Here is a 25414-nt window from a genome sequence, read left to right on the forward strand (position 1 = left end):
CTTTGTTACATTTTCATTTTTCTTCCACCTCAAGCCCAGTTTACACCAGGGTCTAATGTTACAAGAATGATCTACAGCAACCATCATGCTTATACACTTCTCTTTCAATTTCTCCTCTGGTGTAGTAATGAGGAAAAGAGCAAAATCCTCAGCTGTTGTTTTAGATTAATCACAATTTAGTGTTATTTTCAAATGCTAACCTGTGATTAATCTTAACTACAATTTCTTTTTTAAAAGCCTGCTTCTTAAACTATGGTTTGAAGTTGGTTTGTTTCAATAAACCATAACTTTCTGTACATTTTGTCTGAACACTTGCATTTTTGGGTAAAAATTTACCTAATATACACATGTTTTGCAAACTTTTCCCCAATATAATGGTTTTTGAACATCATTTTCCATAATGAATGCAGTATTGATTGGAGAATTTTATTGCAAAATTTAAGGAAATGCATATTTTGTAGGATAACTGAGTTTGGTTCTCATGTTGATTTGAGAGTGCAGACTTGCCTTAAATCAATTTCTCCACCGTCCCTAGCTATATCAAAACTTTATTTTGCACAACACACCAGCAAAGCTATAATTCTACTGAAAGCCTGTGCAAGCCTTGAAATTCTACACAAGGGCAAAACTCTTTTATTTACACAGCAAAGTAAATTGCATAAGATTTCTATTTACCAAAAAAAGACTAGTAAATTAGTTCAGGAATAGCTGATGGTAAATAGAGATTATACTGCACACATCTGGGTTCTGTGCTACATAAGGGCTTTGTTTGGCACTGCTAACAAACATCAGGCATAGGCGGTATGGTTTGCTCATGGCTGATCATGAAGCACCCTAATTCTGCTGATCTACTGTCTCAGACATCAATGCACAGTTCAGTACTCGTGAGATGTTGCCCCTCCTTGATTCCTCCTTTCAGGACCATCTGTGTTCCTTTGGCTACTATCCACTCTCAGTCCCTGACATCTGTCCTGGCAGAAGGACATTTATTTTCCCAGACTGGGGCTTGTGTCACATCTCCAGTATTGATAGTTCATCACTGCAGTTTCACGCCATAATAAGCATAGGTGTACATCAATAAATGGTGACACGCTGGGTAGGCTTGACCCGAAGAATAGCAAGGAGGTTATTAGGGTTCAACCGGCAGTGACTTTCCCATGGCCAGGACAGTTTCTTGGAGATATGCCAGGTTCTTATACCTAGCCTCCGCTTGAACTAGTTAGAAAGGTAATTGCCTTGGAGTAGCCTACCCCAATTATATTTTGTAGATAAGGGCCACTTTTCTGTGAGAAATGCAATTGTTTGCTTTACTGAGGCAGCCCCAATTCCCCTGCCTGCTGTTTCCCTGAAAGTGGAAGAGGGGTTAGCCGTTGGCTTTTGGACAGACTCTGAAGCTGAGGGAGGGAGAGTTTTTGTAAAGTCCTTAGCTTGTTAGCTGGCCTTTTGGACTTCATCTGGGCACAAGAAGTTGCTAAGAAATTCATGCCCCAAGAGTGATGTTTACTGTATTAGGAAGCCCCATGACTGAAGGGATATCTGTAAGCTGTTTCTTTGTGTGTTTATCGATGATCCATATTTCATTATTTTACTCAATAAACTGCATGTTATCTTTCACACAAGTGTTTTTATTTATTTCAGTTTATTCTCAAATCTAAAGTACAGTGCCTTGGCTGGACCAGGCCCTTTCACAACTTTGATAAAACATAGTAAATACTCCCTGTAAATGGGAGCTTATTGAAATTTGAGCTGCTGTCGTCAGACGTACAGGAATGGGCTTGAAGCACCCCTACATATTCTGATACAGGACTGGTTAGGGTAATGTACTGTATTTAGGAGTGGGTGAGAAATTGGTTTCAGTTCATTTCTGATCAGTTTTGACCCAGTTCTCCACCATCCAAAATGAACATGGGCTCAGACACAATGTGCAGGCTTGCAACATAACTTGTGGACCAGAAAATAACGCATTGGATGGCATGTGTATATTTGAAAAATGTGGCTGTACTGGCAGTGCTCTAAGCGGTGGAATGCGCTCCACAGAGAGGTCCGCCTGGCACTGTCATTATTTGCTTTTCAGCGCCAGGCCAAGACCTTTTTATTTAAATGTTATTTTAATTGATTGTTAAATTATTTATTGCTTTTATCTAACTCCGAGATGTTTCCAATTATGTATATTTTTGCATATTGTTATTTATTTGATTGGAAGCCGCCCTGAGGCTTTTGTGAATGGGGCGGCATACAAGCACTCCAAATAAATAAATAAATAAATAAGCAAGCAAGCAAGCAAGCAAGCAAGCAAGCAAGCAAGCAAGCAGCACGGCGTGGCTGAGTCTCTGCATAAAAACATAAGAAAATCCATGCTGGATGAGGTCAATGGTCCATCTAACTCCACTTGGAGCATCAGGCAGCATACAAATGCAAAAATAGATAAATATATAAAATCCAGACCAGGACTGTGAACAATGGCAAACCAACTGTCCACAGGATCCCTTGAGCAGGATGGGTACTACTCAAGTTCCTTAGCAAGTAGTGTATGAAGGCATGCTGCCTCTTGTAATGGAGGCAGCACATAGCCAGCAAGGCTAGTAGCCATTGATAAAGTCCTCCAACATAAATTTGTCCAATTCCGTTTTAGAGTCATCCAAACTGGTGGCCATTGCTACTTCTATGGCAGTGAATTCCATAGTTTTATTATGTGCTGTGTAAAGAAGTACTTTCCTTTATCTGTCCTAAAACTCCTACCAATCAGTTTCATGGGATAAATCCAGAATCTAATATTATCCCTTTTCTCCACTCCATGCATAATTTTAAATACCTCTTTCATGTTTTCCCTTACTTGCACCTTTTCTCAGCTAAGCAATCCCAGTTGTTGCAGCCACTCCTCATGGAGGAGTTGCCCATTATCATTTTGGTTACTCTTCTCTGCACTTCCCCCAACTCTGTAATGTCCTTTTTCAGGTGCAGCAACCAGAACTGTACACAATGTTCTAAGTGTGGTTGCACCAAATATTTGTATAAGGGGAGCATGATCTTGGCAGTTTTATTTTCTGTTCCTTTCCTAATTGTGCCTAACATGGAGCTTGTCCTTTTCACAGCAGCTGAGCACTGAGTTGACATTTTCATTGAGCTGTCCACCACAACCCCAAGATACCTTTCTCAATTGGTCACTGCTAGCCCAGACTGCAATCAGCTTATTTGAAGCTAGAATATTTTGCCCCAACATACTTTACTTTATGTTTGCCATTTTGATACCAATTCTCCCATCTGGGAGAGAATCCTTTGGAGCCCTCAAAATACCTTTTTGTTCTAACCATCCTAAATAGTTTGGTGTCATCAGCAAACTTGGCCTCTTCACTCCTTATTCCTAATTCCAGATCATTTATGAACAGATTGAAAAGCCTTGGTCCCAATTTGGCCTCCACTGGTTACATCCTTGTATTGGGAGAAATTACAGTTATTCCCACCCTCTGCTTTCTGTTCTGTCTTTCTTTCTTTAAAGATTTTATATGCCATCCAATACTAAAGTCTCTGGACAGTTTACAAAAACCAAAAACTAGAAAAAATAGCAACATTAAATGCTGATCCATAAGTGGACCCCTCTACCTTTTATTCCAGCCCTGGCACTGCCCTAGGATACCAGGTGTTGGACCTGCAGACAACTCTGGAGCTTCTGTATGCACAGCAAACTTCCTGCTCTCTGTGCAGGGATGTGCAAGGGAAAAAAAGTATTTGTGTTGCCATGCTCAAGGCCTATGCTTTGACTTGTGCACAGTAGTTTAGAAAGATTACATTCTGTCAGTCTGGGGTTCTGCTTTTATGAGTAAGTTCTAGTAAAACCCAGATTAGTTGTGAAACAAATGCCTTCTTTTACTTGTAATGTCAGCCTTGATTATATAGTCCCTAACTACAGCCTGCCTTGCAGACTTCCTAGCAGGCTTCCTTGCTTTGGACTGGCCTCTTTCCTTATAAGAGTGCTTGGTACATTTGTTTTGCAATTAAGAGGCAAATCAAGAATGTGCTGTGAATAGTACTGATCACAAAAATCTTTCTAAAAACAATTTTAATAAGTTTTGTTAGGTTTCAAGGATACTTTCTGAATAATTCTCTCTGGCAACATTACCTCTATTCAAATATTGTTCTTAGTGGAGGGGATCTTTTGACTCAGGGAAACCTATTTACTAAATGACTTGTAAAATAATAAATCATCACTTCTTAGCAACAATTTACTTCTCAGTGGGAACATGACCAATTGCTCCTGTCACCATTAAACTGTTATCCACCTTGTTTCTGAACAGATGGTAGGTATTTACTGTGGGTGACTTTTATTATTACTGTAACTCCCCTGGAAGCAATGGCATATGGTACATGGAGACCCTGGAAGCTCCACTGGGTTCTTATTGAGAAAAGCCAGTAGCTGCCAAACAGCATTTTAGTGTACTCCTGATAAAGTTTAGATTGAATTACAGGAGTTGAAAACAAAACTGGAAAGTTGAAACCATTGCGACTAACATGGCTTCTGAACTCTTATGGAAAGAGTTTGTTCCTCATTAAACATTGGCTCCATGTTTGTCCAAAATACTTGGTAAGAAACAAATCCTCAGACAAAATGGAATCCCATTTTGTATAAAGGGTGTAGAGATCTTCGTTTTTAGTTAGCTTTCATCCATATTGCAAGAGATTCCATATGGAAAAGCACAAATAGAATTCATGTTGATGTAATTTAACGAAGTATGTAATTTAACAAGAATGGAAGGTAACCCAAAGAGGCTGTTCTGTACTATGTATATGAGGTTTACTCAGCACTGTAGGAAGAACAAGCTAAACACTGCAGCAAAAGGGGACTGGTGAGATTAGGAAGACCACAGTGGTGCTGAAGTAAACAGGGTCTGGAAGGCTAGATGAGAAGGGACTGTCAGGATGCACCGTGACACTTACTTTATAACAGTATATTCCATAATGTCAGAAGCTGGTTCAGAAGAACCATTAGTTAATTATTTTCCAAGAACAACCACAATCATCACATTATATTTCACTTTTTTTCTTCTTGCAAGGAACCCAGGATGGTTCACACTGTTTTCCTCCTCTCCGTTTTATCCTCACCACATGTCTGTGAGATTGGTTAGTCTCAGAGTCTGTAACTGGCCTAAAGTCACCCAGTGAGCTTCATGGGCAAGTAAGAACTAGAACCCAGACCTCCTGAATCCTGATGCAAGACTAACCCATCACACTTACTCTTTACTTTCAGAAGAAACTGATCTGACTTCATTCAAACTACAGCTTTTGTTTGCCTACAATCTGGGCAGTTTTCTGAAGACCTGATCGATTGACCCTGATACTGGACAGCCAAACTATGTCCCTTGATGTCATCAGAATGATCCTTGGGTACAGCATGCTGTAGACCCCTACTAAGCCCTTTTATGTCCTGTCCATGGTGATGGTATCTACACTGTAATAGCCCTTCATCTCTGTCACACGAACAAATCCCAATATCATTTCCTGTGCCATGGTGTCAGGTCATATCCTGACAAAAATATTTCAGGCACAAGTGCCACCAGGGCAGGCTCATCCATGAAGAAAGGTGAGTTGCTGGTGTTCTCACAGCTCAGTGGAAGCTATGAGTCCAGAGAAAGCAGCCCTTTTGCTTGCTATTGCAGAGTCCCTCCAAATCCTGGGTTGAACAGGCATTAGTGTGACATACAACCGAGCCTGCAGTGTCAGAGCAAGTTAGTGAATACCAATTTGTTTTAGCCACTCCTGTATGGTTTCAAATGGAGGGATTCAAATGCATGTGGATCATGAAAAAAAGCACTTGGTTATAACAACATGATATTATACAGAGGTGATGGGCCATCCCACACTGGAGGCATTCAAGATGTAGCTGGACAGCTGCATGTTAGAGATGCTTGAACCTGGGTTCTTGCGTTGAGCAAGAGGTTAGATCTGGTGGCCTTCCAGCTCTACTGTTCTACGAGTATATGGATATAAACTCCCCCAGAATTTGTTTATTCATCTGGAAATGGAATCTCCCATTTTTGGTTAATGATAGAATCCTTCTGCCATGTAGGTTAGGGCATCTCTCCATTGTGTTCTCACTTTTTGTCCTTAATCAAAATACCTTTGGTGATATTTTAAGACAGTAATTTTAATGTTTCATCTTTATTGTAACTGTACTGCTCTTGTTATAAGCCATCTTGCGACCTGGTTGATATAGGTGGGGTAAAGGTAAAGGTAAAGGTAAAGGTAAAGGTTTCCCCTTGATGTTACGTCCAGTCATGCCTGACTCTAGGGGGCGGTGCTCATCTCCGTTTCCTAGCCAAGGGAGCCAGCGTTGTCCGCAGACAGTCTCCGTGGTCATGTGGCTGGCCTGACTAAACACCGAAGTGCACGGAACGCTGTTACCTGACCACCGAAGTGGTACCTTTTTATCTACTTGCATTTGCATGCTTTCGAACTGTAAGGTTGGCAGGAGCTGGGACAGAGCAACGGGAACTCACTCTGTTGTTCAGATTCGAACTGGCAACCTTTCGATCAACCAGCCCAACAGCACAGCAGTTTAAACCATTGCACCACCTGCAGTCCCTATAGATGGGATACAGGTGCTTAAATCAAACATACAAAGTCAGAATTCCCTTTGGTTAAATTCACCAGCTTTTGTTATGCTGTTTTCAGATATGCTTGCAACACCTTCAGAGTCAACACATTTTTCAAGTATGGTTAAGTAAACCAGTTTGCTTGGCTTGGTTAAACAAAGTTATTTTTCATCACCCTTTCTCCTGTCAGTCACATCTTTCCAGTCTTAAAAATACTGCATATAATTAATGCATATAGCTAACCAATGTTTCTAGTCAAATGTACATTCAAATTACCCACATGTTTCACAGACTTATTCTATGGGTAATCTCACTTGTTTCACAGGTGTCAATTTAAGCAAACATAAAACTACCTACATTTACTTTGTACAGAAATAATAAATGATGATAACATAGACTCCAGGCTTATTTGCCTTGTTTACATAAAATATGTACCAATACCAATTTGGTATGATCTTGTACCAAAGAAATATTTTAGACCACCCAAAGCCTTGAGAATGCCTAATGTGATTTGGGCCTTTTTCTTTAAGCAGCAAACCTCCTCTTCTGACCTCTATCTATCTGGACACTATGATTACGTTCTGAGGCCTTTCTCTGATTGCCACTTCTGAGGGAAGCCTGGTAGGTGGCAACAAAGAAAAGAGCCTTTTCAGTGGTGGCCTCCCAGTTATGGAACAAGCTCCCCACTAAGGCTCACCTGGCATCAACTTTACTGCACCAGGTGAGAACTGTACTGTAGGGCATTAATTAGTTATTGGGGCCTGCTGGTTGTTAGACAGGGTTAAACAGGGAATTCTTAACATATAATTTGTTTTTCTGTTTTGAGATGGCTTTGAATTTTGTATTGCTGACTTTTATGTTTTAATGTTTTAATAAGTAAATAAATAAATAAATAATGTACATGCCAGATCAGTAGTGGAGGCTGGTGGCTCCAATGTTAGTAAGGCTGTGTACTCACTTTGTATTTTACTTCAATCTTGTAAGGAACTATCCGTAATGCTGGATCCTATCTCCAAAATGTGCTCAATATCGTGGATAGCCTCTTAAGAGTTCAAAGTAAAATCTGGAGTGGATATGCAGTTCTGTTAACGCTGGAGCCACCAGCCTCCACCACAGATCAGAAATTGCTTTTCAGGGCCAGTCCTACCATTAGGCAGACTGTGGCACTGGGCTCAAGCAGATGATACTGGTGTGCCTGTGTAGACAGTGGCAGCACCCTCCCCAGCTGTTTCCCTCAGTGCTCCCTAAACTAGCGTGCTGCCTTTTGGTCCTACCACCAGTACTGAAGTACAATCAAACTACTAGTCTGGTTGCTTTCTACTTCTAAAGTGATTTGTGTGTGACATTTTGCCCTTCACTTTTGGGAGCAAACAGTTTTGGGTTGATTCTATTGTTTCTTAAAGTCCTCCAGCTTTCAACAGTGGATTGCCATTTGCCATGTGAATTGCGGGTGAGGGCTGCTTGAGAAATATAAACATACATTTAGTTTAGTTTTTATTTATGTACATTTCCATCCTACCTTTCTTCCACCCTGGAATACAATCCCAGCCTTTGAGTGGACACAGTGATACTGTTCCTGTGATCCTAGCCTGCATATCTATAATATTGGTATATATATAACCAGAATAAAAATCCTGTAATCTCACAAAAAATCCTATACATTCACCATCAATCATAATAGAAATGTTCCATACTGGATGTTGAGTCAGATCTAAGTTGTACCTTGGCCTGTGCCAAGCCACCCTAATAGCCTTGGCTTAGAATTGTAGAAATGCTGATGTCAATTTCCAGAGAAAGCTGATATGATGCTATATTATAATTAATGTGCCCTAGAAAACAGGAAAAAATAACATCTCACCACCACACTGCATTTTTTAAAGCCATACATGTCCAACTCAATATGAATTCTGATCTGCTTAGTAAAGGCTTCTTTCACAGGGAAAGAAGTAGGAGAGGCACATTTCTATCTATTCCACAGTAGCCGGTTTATCCTCAGACCTGTCTGGTAGAAGCCTTCTGCCATCAGAGTAGAATATCTTCATGGAAGCCCAAAGGCAAGCCATTGCATGGTAGTATTTCGGAGATCAGATAGTACCAAGGAAAACAAGGCTCAGATCTATGCTCAGCCCTGTAGCTCGCTGGGTGATCTCTGACTAGCGCCTTCCACCCTAACCTACCACAGAGGGTTGTGGCAAGGATAAACAAATGGAGCAGGGATTGTGCACTCCACGTTGACACTTGAAGGAAAGGTGAGATAGAAATGTAAGACATTTTTAAATAAAGCCAAGGATGTTTGTCCACCATCATTCTCTCTCATTCAGTCACTTAATATATGCCAAAGCTATTATACATATTCCATCTACTCACAATATATAGTTGGTGTGATCACATCACTCTCCATGGCACTGATCAGATTGGTTGCTAAACAGCTGTAATTCCCAATGGCTTCTTTAACAACAGGAACAATGGAAAGCGTGTCTTTGTTTATAGAGTATGAGTAATTACTGCTGCCTTCAATGGGATTTCCATTTTTCATCCACTGGTAAACAACCCGAGTGCCTTTTGCCACCAAACATTTCAGAGTAATGTTTCCTTTTCTTTCCACAACTCCAAAAGAGGGTTCAGTGTGTATGATTGGCTTTGTGACAGGAACTGCAATAGAAAAAGTATCAGGAGTTATGGACAAAGTAGTTGCTTCTTTAAACAGAGCAAGTAAATTGCAGTTCAGTGGTCTGAGTGTGTAGGACTAGTACGGGTCGCATGTGTTTACCCCTAATGACTGCTGAAGATGTACTTTACACTAACCATCCATGATCTGTTAGGGATAGATGGGGACTCGAACCCAGGACACTGCTTCCCTCCATGTGGTATAAGCAATAGTGTACACAGCCCCAGAGGAGTGCTGCCAAGAGATCCAGTGCCACAGGCATGGTTTCAGGTGAATTTGAGTGCCAAAATAAGAGACACATATGTGTCATGGCTTGGCATCACCTCAATGAAGACTCTGAGCCTAAGGAGCTATTGGTCTCTCCAAGGAAGACTTGGGAACCTGTGATGTATTCCCAAGACCCAAGGACTTGGCTTTCTCATCAACTTCAGCTTTCAAGAGTGGCTCTCCCAAAGCTGCTTTATTTTGGTGTGGTGCCCAGTAAATCAGTAATAAGAAGCTGTGTGATTCAGAATGACTTCTGCAATGAAGACTAAATGGAAACTTTTCTGCAAGAACATCATCATCAATAACAACAACATCTGGAGCATTAAAGTGTAATCAAATGTGATGTAGGAAATATGTGGTTAGGATCACTGCTTTCTTCTTTGTCCTATTTTGAACAGGACCTGTGCATCTCTTCCTGCCCTTACCCATTGCATCAGAACTGTGACTGGGCAAATAGCAGCCTTCTGGGAGAAGTAAGTTTAATCAAGAAAATGAGGAGTTAACCAGTCGCCCTTTCTCCAGGGCACAGGCCAGATCTGAACTGCATAGCCCTGCCAGTGGCACAAACACTTAGGGCAGAGCAGGAGCTTCAGACCTGAGGACCACATCCAGGCCTCCTGGGATTCTAAAATAACCCTTGCAGCTTGCCCAGAAGGCCTCACATTCCTTTTCCCAAATCAATTATTTAGTGATTCCCCCACATTCTGTGTAGAATTTTCTCATTTTGAAAGGAAGAAATTCCCCCTTTAAAGCTCAGCTACTGGCAATAAGATCTTTAACTGACATTATTCTGGGTGGATAGGGGATCAGGCCTCACCCTGTTTGCTTTTGTGGCTCCTGAGAACTTCTCTAAATGGGAAAAGGTTTCCCACCCATGCCCTGGGCATCCTGATTTCAGCCTTCTGGTTGCACCAAGTTGTACCAAGAGCTTCAGCATTTCATGTTACTTACCATCAACAGTAACACGGATCTTTTCACAGGCTGCTGTTGTCCTATTTCCATCGATATTGATCTTAACAATATAATTGCCTTCATCACTCATGTTTAAAGATTTAATCAGCAAGGATGCATTTGGAGGTTTAAGTGTAAATTTGTGTTTATATTCTAAGTCTGGGACAACTGACTGATTTAGAGAGATAACCAGAGATTTGGGGGTTGTTGGTGGTTTCTCAAACATCCATATTATCTGGACATAAGAAACAGTAATGTTGAAATAGTAGTCAACTGGGAGAAAGAGTGACTGGCCTTCAGTGCCATGGATTGTATGTGATGGAACCGTCAGCTTTAAAGCAGAGCAAATACCTGTACAGGAAGAGAAGAAATTGAAGTGGGAAAGATCAAACTTTGAAATGCAAATAAACAATGTACAATAGTTGGCTTAGGTATTATTGTACGACAATACATTTCAAAACTTTGAGGGACTCTCCATAATGCTACATTGTATTTGCCCTCGCTTTGAAACATTTCCACCATTGTTACTATTGCTCAATTCATCACGGATTTTAATGCAGCAGTCTATTATATTACCTATAAACTATGTCATTTCATTTTTGATATATTGCATTGGATCTAGAAGACAGACACATTTTAGTCCCATTGAAATCAATGCGACCAGTTAATCATAACATTGATTTCAAAGAAATTAAAGCTTGATTAACTTTCCCAGTAATCCTGGGACATGGTTCTTCAGAAGTAGACCCCACTGTGTTCAGAGAGATTTTATTATTTATTTATTTATTTAGGGGACTTCTATGCTGCCCCATTCGCCGAATCCTCGGGGTGGCTCACAAACCATGAATAAATAGAATACAATAAAACTATATAAATTGACTATATAAATTTCATCCCCACCCCATAACACCATGGCCAGGTGCCTGAAAACTGCTGTGTGGGAAGAGCGGGCAGGTGAAGATCACCTCTGCTGCCCCTCCCACTCTGCATTGGCTGATGAGCACCACACAGGACTGTGTCTTGTGCTGAGACTAAGCTTCATAGTGTCATGCTTGAAAGGTCAATGGCATTTTCTGTTTAAATCCATAATATTATATATGCACCCCTCTGCCCTGTATTGGATCTCCCAGAGGAGCAGACCCTGAGGTTTCCAGAGATCAAAGTAGGCTGACTTCCTGCCTCGTTCAGTAAAGCAATAGTGGGGAACCTCAGGCCTCCAGGAACCTCCAATAGCTCCCTTCATCTGCCTCCCTTTCCCCAACTGCTGGTTGTTTGTTGCTTTCCTGGCTTTTGTTTAGTTTTTTCCCCATTCTAAAATGTCTCTCCTAAAGCATACTTTCTGGCAGTAAGAGCATTACTAAGTGGCATGCCTTACTATGCTTTTAATTTGGCCGCTCCCACTCAAGGTAGTCCTTGAGAATTTCTGTGAAATTTAACTCAGCTACTGGGTTAAATTTCAGAGTAGCTGAGTTAAATTTCAGACAAAATACTCTGAGCAAATCTGCTTAGAAGTGGAACAGTATGCAAGTATTTTGAATAGATTAAATTGTAAATAAGTACTTCTGGTCCCAGTAATATTTTTGGATAGCTGTGTGAGTAGGTGTATGCCTGTTTCACATGAAGTAGGTACTGGATAGTAATTTAGGAGACAAAATGCTATACTACTGTAATGGTTCCATGTGGTTTCTCCTGACTCTTAGACTTGCCCTCATTAAGGTCATGGAATACATCCAACCAAATAACAGTTGAAAAGAAATCCTTTTGTTTCCCTGTCAGGAAGGGCGGAGCTCCCTGCAGGGATGTGAAGTTGTGCTCTGTATATAGTCTGATGGTTTATACAGGTGTACTCAGAATGAGGAATTTCTATAAGGGTAGAAGGAAGTAGAAATTAGGGAACTTGCTGATATACAACTTGCTGATAAAGCTTCCTTGCTTTATCTCTTTTATGTGTTATGGGAACAGAGCTAGGATTTAAAATCTTTGTGAGGGTTATGCTGTGAAATGGAGTACAAATTATTATTGGTAGTATTAGTATTATTTCTGGACCACCTTGTAGCCAAAGCTCTCAAAATAATTACACTATTAATTAAATAAGAACAACAACACAGGTAACAACAGCAACACTTTTATTTAGCTAGTTTCATCTTGAGGTTCTAGAAGTCCCTGACAAGGGAGTCACTCAGCCCGTCTATGGAGTGCAAACCTCCCCTAATTTTCCCCTCCCATCCCATAAAATTTGCTACTGCTCATTTGCAGAAGGGCAGGACTTCCTAAGATGGGATAAAAATGTTTGAAATAAGTAATAAATATTATTGAGGAAACACAGCATTCAGATCAATTAGTTCTCAAATAAAGAATAAGAAAATAGCTCTTTGACTGATATCCTAACCCAGGGGTTGGCAACCTTTAACACTCAAAGAGCCATTTAGACCCATTTCCCACACAAAAGGAAACACCGGGAGCCGCAAAACCCTTTTGGCATCTAAAATGAAGATGATCCTGCATATATCATTTTTACCTTAATGCTATGTATATCGTCATTATGATTTAGCTGTAGCTCTTGTTCAGTCACTAAAAACTGTTATTTTTAATCTTACATTATAAACAAGTAGGACTCCTTTCATATATTTTGAATAGGAGAACAGCTTCCTGAAGAGTCAAAGTCAGTGCTAAAGGGCTCCATGCATTAAACAGCAAACCCCGTAACTTCGTCAGCAGTAAAAGCAAATGAATCTACCCAAGTATCATTAAATGTTTGGTTTTCTTCAGAAACTTTTCTTCGATTTATCCAAGCGCTGTGCTGTGACGGGCCGTGGATCGGCGGTGGCTGTGACATGAGCGATGGAGCTGCAGCAGAGGCATTCAAGAGCCACATGAGGCTCCGGAGCTGTGGGTTGCTGACCCCTGACCTAACCTAACCAGGCTCCACCTGTCATTCTAAGGATGTGTTCACAAAACACAATAAGCAACCCTACATGGTTGCCATGGTTCATGCTTTTTCAACATGATCGATCTGACAAACGATCAAATGGCTTTTACTTTATCATGGTTTTCATCCTCTCTCTTTAATTCTCCTGCTGTACCACACCAGGCATTGTGCCTGAAATTCAGTCTCAAGAAACACTGGTCCAATCATGTGCCTGTGTTGCCTGCTTCTTTCACATTGGTCCACACATAGAGGATGGCTGGCTGGAGCTGCCACTCCTGCAGCTGCCCCTCCTTCCTGCGGACTCTGTGGTAATTGTATACTAGGAGTATGGAAATCGTGATCCTGGGCTTGGACAACATGGCAACCCATGGTAGTATGGAGGAACCATAGAACAAACTGTTGTTTCTTATCATGCTTTCTAAAGACCAAACTTACCAAGATGAAATACCACAACTGTGTTCAGGTCAGCACAACAGGCCAGTAATGGTAAAAAACACTTTTGCCTGTTGTTGCCCGAACCCAGCCTAATAAACAGGCTTACTAGGGACTAAGCTCCTCAGTGGAACTTACTTTTGAGGAAGTATACATAGCATTTAATTGTACAAAGCTGTAATCTTGCACAGTTAGACTCCTTAGAGTCCAATAGCTTCGAATTTTATTTCTTTACTGCACTTTTAAACTGCCCAGTACCTGAAATTCTTTGGATGGTGTACAATACATTAAACACATAAACAGGACAGAATAAAACCAATATAAAACCACCAGCAAACATTAAATGCATTACAACAGTATAAAACCAAATTAAAAACAGCAGCAGAAGCACTAAAAACAGTGTTAAAATGCCTAGGCAAACAACACACTTTCTTTGCTCGAATTTGGTCCTTGGGCCTAATTTCTCTGTCTTGGATATAAACAGGCTAGGCTTTCCCAGAGTGACCTCCAACGTGCACTGTACTTCCATATCTGTCTTTAAGTATTAGTAAGCAAAACACTACTCTTGTTGACTGAAAACAGCCTTCCCTCCCTGCTTTTGTTTAAATAAAAATGGTGACATCATATTTTCAAGTGTATTGGATCAACTAAAGTCTCCATGGGAAAATGCTCTTTTTATTTTTGTAAGAACATTTCAGAACATGTCAGAGTAGCACAGTACTGAAATAAACTTGACTTTCATTCCTTCTTGTTTTATGTTTCTCAGCATATAGCTTTAGGCTGAACAGGACAGAACACTGTCAGATTGGAATGCTGGTGTGTAGCTGAACAAAACTGATTTAACAGAAGTTGTAAGCAAACACCGAGCTGTTAATAGTACCGGGGTTCTTGGCTCCTGAGCTTTCTGTGAGTAGAGCCTACATTGTGGGTTTCCCAAGGCAATGTTCTTTAAGACCTGAACCCAGCTTCATGGGTGAAAGGGCAAGTAGCTCTGGTTGCCCGTCCTTCCCTGCTTGCCACTCACTACTGCTTCCTTCTTCAGTTGTAGAAAATTAACATTCCTGTCATCAGGCATGTGCCTGTAACGTCTGGGAGTGGGGGGAACTGTGCTATTCCATGAGAAGATCAAACTTCCATGTTCCCTCACTTCTGGTCTGGTGCACGGTTGAGCGGAGTGAGTCATCATGCTACTTGACATGTATGGCCTTCTCTTAAGGCAGGCATGTCATTGTGGGACACTTTGTTAACTTTTCCCATCCCAGGCCAGACCAGACTGGCAATGAAGAGTTTAATTTACTAATATGCATACATGATGTTTGAAGCCTGAAACTGCCCGAGACCTGAGTCCTTTTGTTTTTAGTCCTTCTATCCTCCTCTTATGAGGTTTTCAGATGTATCAGGAGTTGGGAAATTCTTGTGATGTGTTGTCCACCCTCTGCACAGGCAAGTGAAAAACAACAAGTCCTAGTTGGGATTACTGAACTAGTCCTGAGCTGTTTGAGCAAATAAGGATTAAACATATCCACAAGCCTCCTGTGCAACGTACATCTGTTTGCTGTAACCAGTGTGGGTGTAACATTCATATTACTGACCAGTTTAATCCAAAGCTGACTGAAGTCAACTGAATGCCCTGAGAAATCATTTATAAACATATTGTTTGGAGGATGTACGTATTGATGCTGGAGTGATCCACTTATCACTAACTGTATCTTTCACAAATAGAAGCAACTGGGGAGCATAAGATTGGAGCGGGATATGGCATTGGAAGGAGGGTTAGCTAGATGAGAGAAACACAGTCTAGACATCTACTGGTTGTCTCATGTTTGGACCCTCCTTGCACCTGCAGGTTTGATGGTTGCCCTATCAGTCTGCTCTCTGGTAGATGACTATAAAAAAGTATACTTAAGGGCAGTGAGAACAACAAACAACACCTTACTGCCTCTATTCAGTCCTCTGCCTGCCATCCAACAAACCATTTTAAGGTTGTTTGTTGCCTGTGATATACAGAATCTAATGTTGTAAGACCCATCTGAGACCCACTTGTTAGGCACTTCCAGGGCAAGATCTCTTGCATCCTCCAGGATTTAGACTCCAGCATTATAGCAGTTGAATCTGGTGAGGCTTTCAGAACACAGACTGATCCAGTTTTATTGGATGAGCTTCAGGTGTTAGAGCTTGAGAATGTTGACAAGGCATTTGGACAGGTTTGTGCATCCACTTCTATTCTGGATCTTTGACCCTCTTGGCTAATAAAAACCAGCAGAGAGGGAACAACTGGCTGGACCTGAGAGTTGATTAATGCCTCCTTATGGAAAAGGGTAGTCCCATGCTATCTCAAAGAGACAGTGGTGAGTCATTCCTGAAGAAACCCACTCTGGATCCAGAAGACTTGAATAATTTTAAGCCATTGTGAAACATCCCCTTTTTGGGCAAGGTCTGTGAACCAGCTTCAGGCACACTTGGATGAGACTGTTTAGCTAGATTCATTTCAATTGAGGTTCAATCCAGGTTTTGTCACAGAAACAGCTTTGGTTGCCCTTTATAATGACCTGTGACAGGAGAGAGATGTTGATTCTCCTGTACCTCTTAGTGGTTTTTGATAAAATTGACCACTTCTGGGCTGAGTATGGACTGGAGGATACCTCATGGCAGTGGATCCACTCCTATTGGGATAACTGACTGCAGAAGGTGGTGCTTGAGGGATATTGTTTAGCCTCTTGAACTCTCTAGTATTTTATCCCTCAGGGGTCAGGCTTATCCCCATGCTATTTAATATCTACGTGGAACTGCTGAGCAAGGCTGTCCAGAGTTTTGAAGTGCATTGTCACCAGTATACTGATAATGTACAACTCGCTTTCTTTTCAACAGAAGAGACCATGGATGTGCCTGACCACAACAATGCACTGGATGAGAGCTAACAAACTGAAGCTCAGTCCAGACAAGACTGCAATGCTCTTAGTGAGTGGTTCTTCTGATTGGCTGGAGATAGTTCAACTGCTTTGGATGGGGCTGTATTCCTCGTAAAGGAGTAAGTTTATAGCATGGGATTCCGCTTGAGCCATCTTTGTCACCTGTGGCTCATCTGGCCTCAGTGGCATGGAGTACGTTCTTCCCTCTTTGGCTGGTGGCCCAGCTACACCCGTTTGGACAGGGATAGTCTGTTTTCATTAATAGGGTAGGGTAATCCCTAAATTAGATTACTACAATACACTGTGTATGGTGCTGCTCTTGAAGACTTGTCAGAAGCTGCAGCTTGTACAAAATGCAACGGCCTAATTAATAACAGGGAACAGAAGGTCTGAACATATAAGACCACTTCTGGTATGCTTGCATTGGCTGTCTAATTCAAGGGGCTCTTTTCTACATAGCTTGGGACAACAATACCTAATAGAATACATTTCCAAACAGACAGCCTTCTCAGGGGTACTCCCCCCCCGCCGCATTCTGGAATTATCTCCCCTCTGAGGCTGACCTGGCATCAACGTTGTCATCTGTTTAGCATCAGGTTAAATTGCTCTCTATTTCTAGGCATTTAATGGCATGTGATGAAATATGTCAGCTGTTTTAATGTTTATTTTATTTTATGACACTGTTTTATGATATCTATATTTTATTTTGTTCATTTTTATTGTTGGACTTTGATAAATTGCTGTGAAACACAGAGAATTTTGGCTATTTGGCAATATAGAAATTGTTATTAATAATCAGAATTCTAGTGGCAACATTTCCTGTGGTATGATAGCAAGTAAGCTTCCAGCCTTCCCCTTGCCTCACTCATAGTTCCACTTCTAGTGCAGTGAACACTGGATATGAAAACAAGTAAATTAATTTATAACATAGGAAGATACTATGTACTAGATGTGCCATCTTTGTACCCAGTGCCAAAACATCAAAAGCAACAGAAGCACACATACAGATTTTAATGTAATCAAATTTCACCTTACTGGAAAATAAAATGACAATGTATGAAAACATATGGGAAATCAAATGTATCTCAGTTAGAAGGATTGTAAGTGTTAAACTTAAATATAACTCCTGGAAAATTGTATGCAGCTTGGAACAAGTACTCAAAATATACTTTTCTTAAGTATACTTTTCATTCTATAAACAGTCATAATGACTTTAAGAAGAACATAGTTATGGTAATTATAGTTATTCTATTACTACATATGGGACTATGAAGACAAATAAAATCATTTGCACAATGTATTATCAATATAGGAGAGAGAATACCTGTTATTCAGTGTAATTTCACACTGCTTTTCTAACCCACTGGATATAATGTACATTACATATATATGTGAATTATAGCACAATTCCATGAATGTCTACTTGGAAGTAAACCCAAGTAAATGGGCAGGTAGAGATTTATTTACTTGATTTATATATATTTTTTGATTTGACCTTTCTCTAATTATGACATTCAAGCTGGTTCTTTGGAATATTCCTCTCTCAGGAACCCCCACCTTTGGATCCTTTCAGGTCTAGCTCCCCCCACCCCCATTTCCCCACTTTACTCCTCTCAGGACACCCCTCCAGATTTTCCAAGTCATCCTTTTACTCCTTTGAGAACCTTGTGAATCCTCATTTTCTGTTCACCCTCCTCAGTCACAAACTGAGCTCTCAAGCTCTTTTCATCAAACACCCCAGAATTTCCTTCAGGATTCCATCCTGCCATAACCCGGCACTGCAATTCACCTATCTCATATTCAATGTTGAACATAACATGAACACAATGAACTGCAGTTATCCATGAATAAGTGTGTAGTAGGGAGAGAGTGAAAGAAGAGAGAGAGTGATCAGCTATGATTTGGAACACATTTTTTCATACAAGTTGAAACTGACTGTTCTTGACAGTTTTAATATCTGTAAACAGAAAAATTCACAAGTATGAAATAAAGCCTGAAACCTGGCTGAAATATCAGAAAAGTACAATAAGGCACTCAGGATCTTACCTAAAAGCAGGACATAGATCTTCCATTGCAAGTCATAATATCTGGTGCTAAAGGGCTCCATGAAAGCATCCTGTCTCATGCAAATTCCTCCTCTTTTTGGTGTTCAGTCAGAAACCTGGTACAGCAGCTGTGAGGGTTATTTGCTAGGGAAATAAGGACTGAGGTATCAGTTCCTACCCTGCCTTGCTTTAGATGATTTGAATATGTGTATACAAAAGACAGAGGGAGTGGGAACACCTGTTGGATTAGTGTTCGACATCTTCATTGCTTATGATCCTATCATAATTCCCCGCTCTGGTATGTTCACAGCAAATACAGAGCATGATAAATGGAGCATACACAGTATGAATCACTCAACACTGATAAAAAATAAATGAGCCTAGAGAGCATATGCAGGTTGCATTCACCTTAACACAGCAGGCAATTAAACAGCTACATGGAGAGGCAACATTGACCTGGACATGAGTGTAAGAGCTAGAAATCAAACTTTCCTCTTGGTTTGCTTGTCCCTTTTAGATAAAGGGATTGGATAGTGCTATCCCCCCATAAGGTGGAAAAACAACTATGTAATAAATTGGTTCTTACCCAAAAGGGAGAGAGCATGAAACAGCCCTGTAAAAACAATGTCTTGATTAAAACATGTTTCTATACTTAATGCCACTGCCACTTGGATTTTGAAGTTCTTGGGCAATCTGCCCTTGACCTGGAAGTGTGCGAGGCTTTCTGTGCCAAATGAAAGTGGCAGCTGTAAAGAAACGGTAAGAGGTCCTTAGACTGTTTTGGGTTCTTGACCAATTCCAAATCAGGAGCTGGGTTCCTTAATTTAAACTCAAACAACATGTTCAACATTGAAAGTTATCTTGAGAACATTAGGCCCTAAATTTGATCGGCTATCAAGAGATTTTAGAGGCAACTGAAATGATGTTGTGTAAATTTACATGTACAGTGTAGCTTTTTGCTTGTGGCTTCTTCTCATATTCTGATAAACTTGCGCAATGTGTGGGTCATGGCGCCATTTCCTATGCCAGCTTCATTGTCTCTAACATGGGGAACTGGTTCACTTGAATAAAAATAAAGGAAAAAGAAAGAATTCTGTAGCCATTTGCTAAGATAAGATTGCAAGAATGTGTGTGTACTTTATTAAGTATTTGAAACACAGAATCATTCTCTTCTAATTCATGAATTCCCTAGGGAAATTGGAAAAGTTACCTGTCCCCAGTATTTCTCTTTTTCTACCTACCTGAACAGATGATTTGTAGGGCTAGGGCTGCTAACATTAAGAGTTATAAATGTTTGGTAGATTATTGCTTTGTAGTTTCAGGGTATAGCTGGTATGAGCTAAAGGCAAAATAAACATATATTGTGGCTTCAAAACAAACAGTGTATGTTGGGAATTCATTGCTCCTGGTGAAACAACCGTTGCTCACCTGAAGTATTTAGTATGTCTGATTTAAACCAATGTCTGATTAAAGCGGGGAAAATCCCCAGTCTTGCACTTGGTAGTAATTGTCCTTAAAACATCACCATCACAGACCCAGGCAAGCCATGTATTTCGAGTCAGCTGGCAAGCCTGTCCTCCCCGCCCCTGCAGAAAGAGGGATTTGACTAAGAATTTGAGACTCGCAATACAGTCTCGCAGCTACAAGGAATGATCCTCTTTTACAATTGCCAAATGGTATCTATACTGCAGAGCTGCTACAACCTCCAAGAAAGGGATACTGAATTATATTGACATTTAGAGGTTAATTTTTAATTTTTAAAAACTAAAAAATAACTACATTTCTTCCCCGAACTGCTTCCCATTCACTGCTATCGTGCCATTATTTTTCAGATCCTCCGCTGGGGAGGAGAAACGAAAAACTCGCTAAGCAGAAACCAGGAAGTTTCGCCTCCCAGTGGTAGATTATCCCTCCAATTTTACCTGCCTCTAAGTGGCTTCTTCCCCCTTGCAAATTCCAATGTTCCTGAAGACACCCTACGTCCTTTGCTAAGCCTTATGGACTTGTAGTTCTTTAAGCCAAGATTTCCGGCCCAAAGCATGCGAGGCTAGTGCTCACTCTGAACTACAAGTCCCATGAAAAACGGGACAGAAAGGAACGCTTGTCACGTGATGTACAAAATGGCTTCCCTGTGTCAGAGAGAGCCCTGTCGGATGGATGGTAGGAGTGTGTGAGGCGGGTCGTTCGGTTTTGCGCTGCCATGCAGAAGATCAAGTCGCTGATGACCCGACAGGTACTGTGGGGCGGAAAGTCACAAATTTGCTAGGTCGCTGAGGGCAAAGAGGTAGCTTGGAGCTATGAGTGTAGCCACGGGAGTAGCAAACCGAGGGAAGGTTGGGAGGAAATTGGCGGGGGGGGGGGCGTGTTTTGCGTTTGTAGAGCAAGGCCAAAATCCCCTCCACCCTGAAGGGTTTGGAATGAGGATGGGATTTCTAGGGACGGGTTAGCCTTAATCGGAAAATCTTTTAACATCCCCCTCAATATATATATATGAGTTTAGAATGTTAGCTTTCGGAGTGAATTGGGGTAGTCAAAGGCGTGCTTGTTTAAAAATGAGGTAAAAAGAAAAGCAAGGATTCCAAGACATAAAAAGAGACGTTTTTGCGTTGTAGTGTTCCTGAGAGAGCTGGGGATCCTTTGGCCTCCGTTTGTGCTTTGGGCTATAGCCCTCTTTTTTCCTCTCTTAGCAAATGTGAAAAGAGATAGGAACAGGCAGAACAATCTCTTCCTTTGTAGGAAAGGAGGATCCCTGCATTGTCATTACTTATCATTAGTAATACTTCTCGATTGCTTCTTATTTGTAAAGATCCCAAAGTGGTTTTCAGTGACACCCTAAAATAAGCTAGTGCACATGTAATCATACAATGTTAGCGAATTTTGGTTGACTGCTGGAGTAATGCCAAAGTTTAAAAAAAATCAGTAAAAGTCTAAAATATGCCATTGTTGAGGTCCAATGTATCACAGAGGGAAGATTGTAGGACAAAAATGAATAAAGGAAGAGGAGTAGAAATGGGGAGAGCAGAAGAAAAGAAGAAATAAGGAGTTTTTTAGGAGGAAGGCAAGAAGGGCCACCACATCCTGGGCAGTCCATAACTTATTTCAATAAATGCCCCCAAACAGAGGGATTTAGGGCACAACTGTATGCATATATAGACAGAAAAAAGTCCCACAACTCCCAGCTTTCATTAGTGGGCAGAGTATGCAGGAAACTGTAAGGCTTTTTTTTTTTTCAAGAAACCTTTGAATTTCTCTGAGATTCTGATTGCTGAGGCTGAGCAGATTTGCCCAGCCTTTAAATTATTCAAACCTGTTATGACATAAAGGTTCATATGCTGCCTTGTAAGACTCAACAAGCTGGTAGAGTTGCTGATTGTCCCAAACAACGGGGCAATCAGTTTTGTTTGGCAGTGTAGCATTTAATGGGAGTAGAGAAAATTGATTTGACTTCCCTCAAAATGTTGCAAATACCTTGATAACAAATGCTATGTTATGTACATTAAAGAGAGAATTAGTATTTGGAATGAAATGCTCTTATAACCTGATGCTGTTAAGCATAAATCTCATACAATGATACTCCTTTTATGGAGTAGCATGCAAAACGAGTCAGAGAAAACTGTCTTTGTTCTAAGAATGCATTCAAGCTTGAATGCTCTGTGATATGGCTGACAACAGAGAATAAGTTGCAGATCTCAGATCACTGCACAGTAAATATTAGAGGAGATTCTTTTTCCTACTCTCCACACAAATTCAGTGTCCGTGTAGACTGGGCTTCTCCAGTCAATCTACAAAGTGTGACATAGACTACTGTGGGGCCCCTCAGTTGTGCTGTCAGACAAAATTGTTGTCTTGATCCATAAGGATAGCATTTTCTGAAGGGATTTCCCTTTCCCTTCTGGATCATCGGCCTGGGAACTTGAGATGGATCCATTAGTTTTCATTTTGCTCCTTTTGTTGTTGGTGTAATCTAGAATTAGGGTTGTAGATCTCTAGATGTCTTTGGCTTACAACTCCTGTCATTCCTCACCATTGGTTATGCTTACTGGGGCTGATGGGAATTGTAGGCCAAAACATGTGGAAGTCCACAAATTGCCTCTGCCTGTTCTAATCCCTGCCTAAATGCCACCAGCAAATTTTCCAGAGTTCTTCATCATGTGGAGGGCCTCCCTAGGTTTTCCTCTTGAGGCAGTCATCTTCCAGGAGTACAGATGGAGGATAGGGGTAGGATTAGACCACTCTCTTTTCTCATGTGTTACTTTAAGCCCTTTTCTTGAATGCTTGGTAAGGCTCATGTCTCCCTTAATTATTAGATTACTGCACATCCCATTATGTTTTCATTTAATTTATGAATGCAATATAGAGGCATGAGCTGGAACCATACATAGGATCAGGTAGCAGAAAATATTCATCCTTTTACTGCAATTTAAAACAATACCTATTTCAGGTTCTCTCACATGGAAACAATAAAATATTTTTAGTTTTGATTCTCAAATTATTAGCCTGATGTAGGCTAGTTAAAACACCCATGCTTAGTGTTGGAGTATTTTGACTGTGCACTGCAGATAATATATTACCTGTCACCTTTTTTTTCTTCTCCCCAGGGTCTCAAAAGTCCTCAGGAAAATGTTCATGATTTGAGCCCCCTTGAGAACTTCAGAATACCAAGCAAGGTATGATTGACAAACAGTTTACTAGATGTGATCCATTTGCAGGGAGTCTGTCATCTTATGCTGCTTTCAACTTGTGATTGTTGCATATTTAAAATGTAATGCAAGCTAAATATGAGATGGATTGATTTCATAAGGAAAGCCACAGCCTTGAATTTAGAAGAGCTAAGCACGGCTGTTATGGATAGGACATTTTTGTGGAATTTCATTCATAAATCAGGGACAGTGTGGCAGCACATAACAACCATATAAGCCAGCTACAGTTTATGATGGACAGCCAGTGGCCTTAGTGTGTTCTGTGGATCCTGGCAGTATTGCTGTAAAGGCTTCAGCCATTCTGAAGTAAGGCATTGGTACTGGCAGCTCAGAAAACTCTCCTTCCTATATGGTTTCATGACAACTTAGCTCAGCAATGCTTAAGCTAGAGTGAGAAGGAGCTGCCAAAAGGTGGATGTAAATGGCACATGTTGTCCCCTGGGCAACCATGCAAAATCTCTTTGTGCTACTGGCTTCACAGGAAATATTAAAAGATGTTTGTACAGTTGCCAAGTTGAAGTAGACTTCTTCTGTCCCCTTGCATATTATCTGTTGCCTATTAATTTGGCCCTATCTCTGTGAGGCATCTAAGACATGGGATGTTTCCCCAGTCACTTAAAAGGAACTGTATATTATTCACAGGTAGACATCTTGATTCCTGCCCCCCCAAATCTGCAACACTGATTCAGTCCTTTCATTTCAGGTTCTTTTTTTTATTTTTCTTAAATTTGAGCTGAGGTGGTTAGTAACCAAGGATATGGGATCCAGTAGGTAGATTGGTCAGGCACCAGATAATAATTACCTTATTTGCCCAGACGTTTTAGATCTTGATATTTTGCTTCTGTTTTCTGCTGAGGCTGCATTAGTGTTCTGATCATTTGATATTTTAATGTTTGAATAATCTAATATGTTATGTGAATTGCTGAGATTTGAAAGACTTTGGACTATTAACTGAGAAACAAGTGTGTGTAATAGATATAAATTCATGATTTAACCTTTGCTTGCCTCAAGTGAGAGGAATGGAAATTTCTTTTGTGCTTTATTCCATTGCTGCTTCAATGTGAACTGGAGGGTGTATGTGTGTGGGAATTAGTATGCCAATGGGATCATACCAATGGGATAAAATGGTATTGTGTGGTTGTTCCAGTTAGCTATGCCCTCTTCCAGGATATTTCTCCCTCTGCTTCCCTTTTTTCCCCTTCTTGTACTCCCAAGAGACATTCAGCATTCTGTGGGCTCTGAGCATATATGGTCCTTATAAAACTGGAAGTGTTTTTGTATTACTACATACAGGTTCTTCTGAGGATGTTGATACTTCTTTGCTTCTCAGTGGCTCTGTCTTTTGCCTAGTCTCCTGTTGGCATTCACCAGCAAAATTTTCTGTTAGGAGGAATTATATGAAAATTCTTTGATTTACTTGCTTTATGCTTCTGAGTGAGACAATCCCCCTGCTTGGCTATGCAGACATGAATACCTGAGTGACGCAAGGAAGGACATAGCCCAGTGACAGAGTACATGCTATGCATATTTAGGCTCCCAAGTTCAATTTGCATTGAATAGGGCTGCAGAAGATGGCTTCTCTGAAATCTTGGAGTGCCGCTGCAAATCTTATTGTACTGTGCTAGATAAACAAATAGCCTGATGGTATAATTCCCAAGGGGTAAATGTCCTCTTGATAATTTAAAACAGTCATAATACCCATTGTACTTTTCCCTGAAATCAATAAGCATTTGGCAGATTATGCAGAATTTGGATGAAACTTTCTAGCTTGGTCTTTGCTAATCAGTTTTAATTCAACATAATTATTTGATTATGCAAAGTGTGTACAAATGCATGATTTCTGACTTCTTTTTTTGCATAAACTTTTTGGCCTATAGGTATGACAGATACATTTCTGTGATAACGTATCAATGTCATAAGGATTAT

General features: G+C 40.6%; 2 protein-coding genes across 8 annotated transcripts in view; one reads left to right on the forward strand and one right to left on the reverse strand.

Moving 5' to 3' along the window:
* The window catches only part of HEPACAM2 (HEPACAM family member 2), a 38478-nt gene extending 17675 nt beyond the window's left edge, over positions 1-20803 (reverse strand). For both annotated transcript variants that reach the window (XM_044424874.1, XM_044424875.1), the window contains exons 1-4: positions 20711-20803; positions 18790-18932; positions 10474-10824; positions 8955-9239 (exon numbers count right to left, since the gene is read on the reverse strand). In XM_044424874.1, the coding sequence (XP_044280809.1) occupies positions 8955-9239; positions 10474-10824; positions 18790-18868 (715 nt within the window). In that variant the 5' untranslated portion in view covers positions 18869-18932; positions 20711-20803. The remainder of the gene's footprint in view (positions 1-8954; positions 9240-10473; positions 10825-18789; positions 18933-20710) is intronic.
* A 91-nt stretch (positions 20804-20894) lies between these two features.
* VPS50 (VPS50 subunit of EARP/GARPII complex) overlaps positions 20895-25414 on the forward strand; it is a 100461-nt gene continuing 95941 nt past the window's right edge. For all 6 annotated transcript variants that reach the window (XR_006414203.1, XR_006414204.1, XM_044424870.1 and 3 more), the window contains exons 1-2: positions 20895-21021; positions 23387-23455. Coding sequence is in view for 4 of the 6 variants with exons in the window: in XM_044424870.1 (XP_044280805.1) it covers positions 20989-21021; positions 23387-23455 (102 nt within the window). In the remaining 2 variants the exon portion in view is untranslated. The remainder of the gene's footprint in view (positions 21022-23386; positions 23456-25414) is intronic.

The sequence above is a fragment of the Varanus komodoensis genome, unplaced genomic scaffold (assembly GCF_004798865.1).
Source record: "Varanus komodoensis strain SLA01 unplaced genomic scaffold, ASM479886v1 scaffold15, whole genome shotgun sequence".
In the NCBI taxonomy this organism is placed as follows: domain Eukaryota; kingdom Metazoa; phylum Chordata; class Lepidosauria; order Squamata; family Varanidae; genus Varanus; species Varanus komodoensis.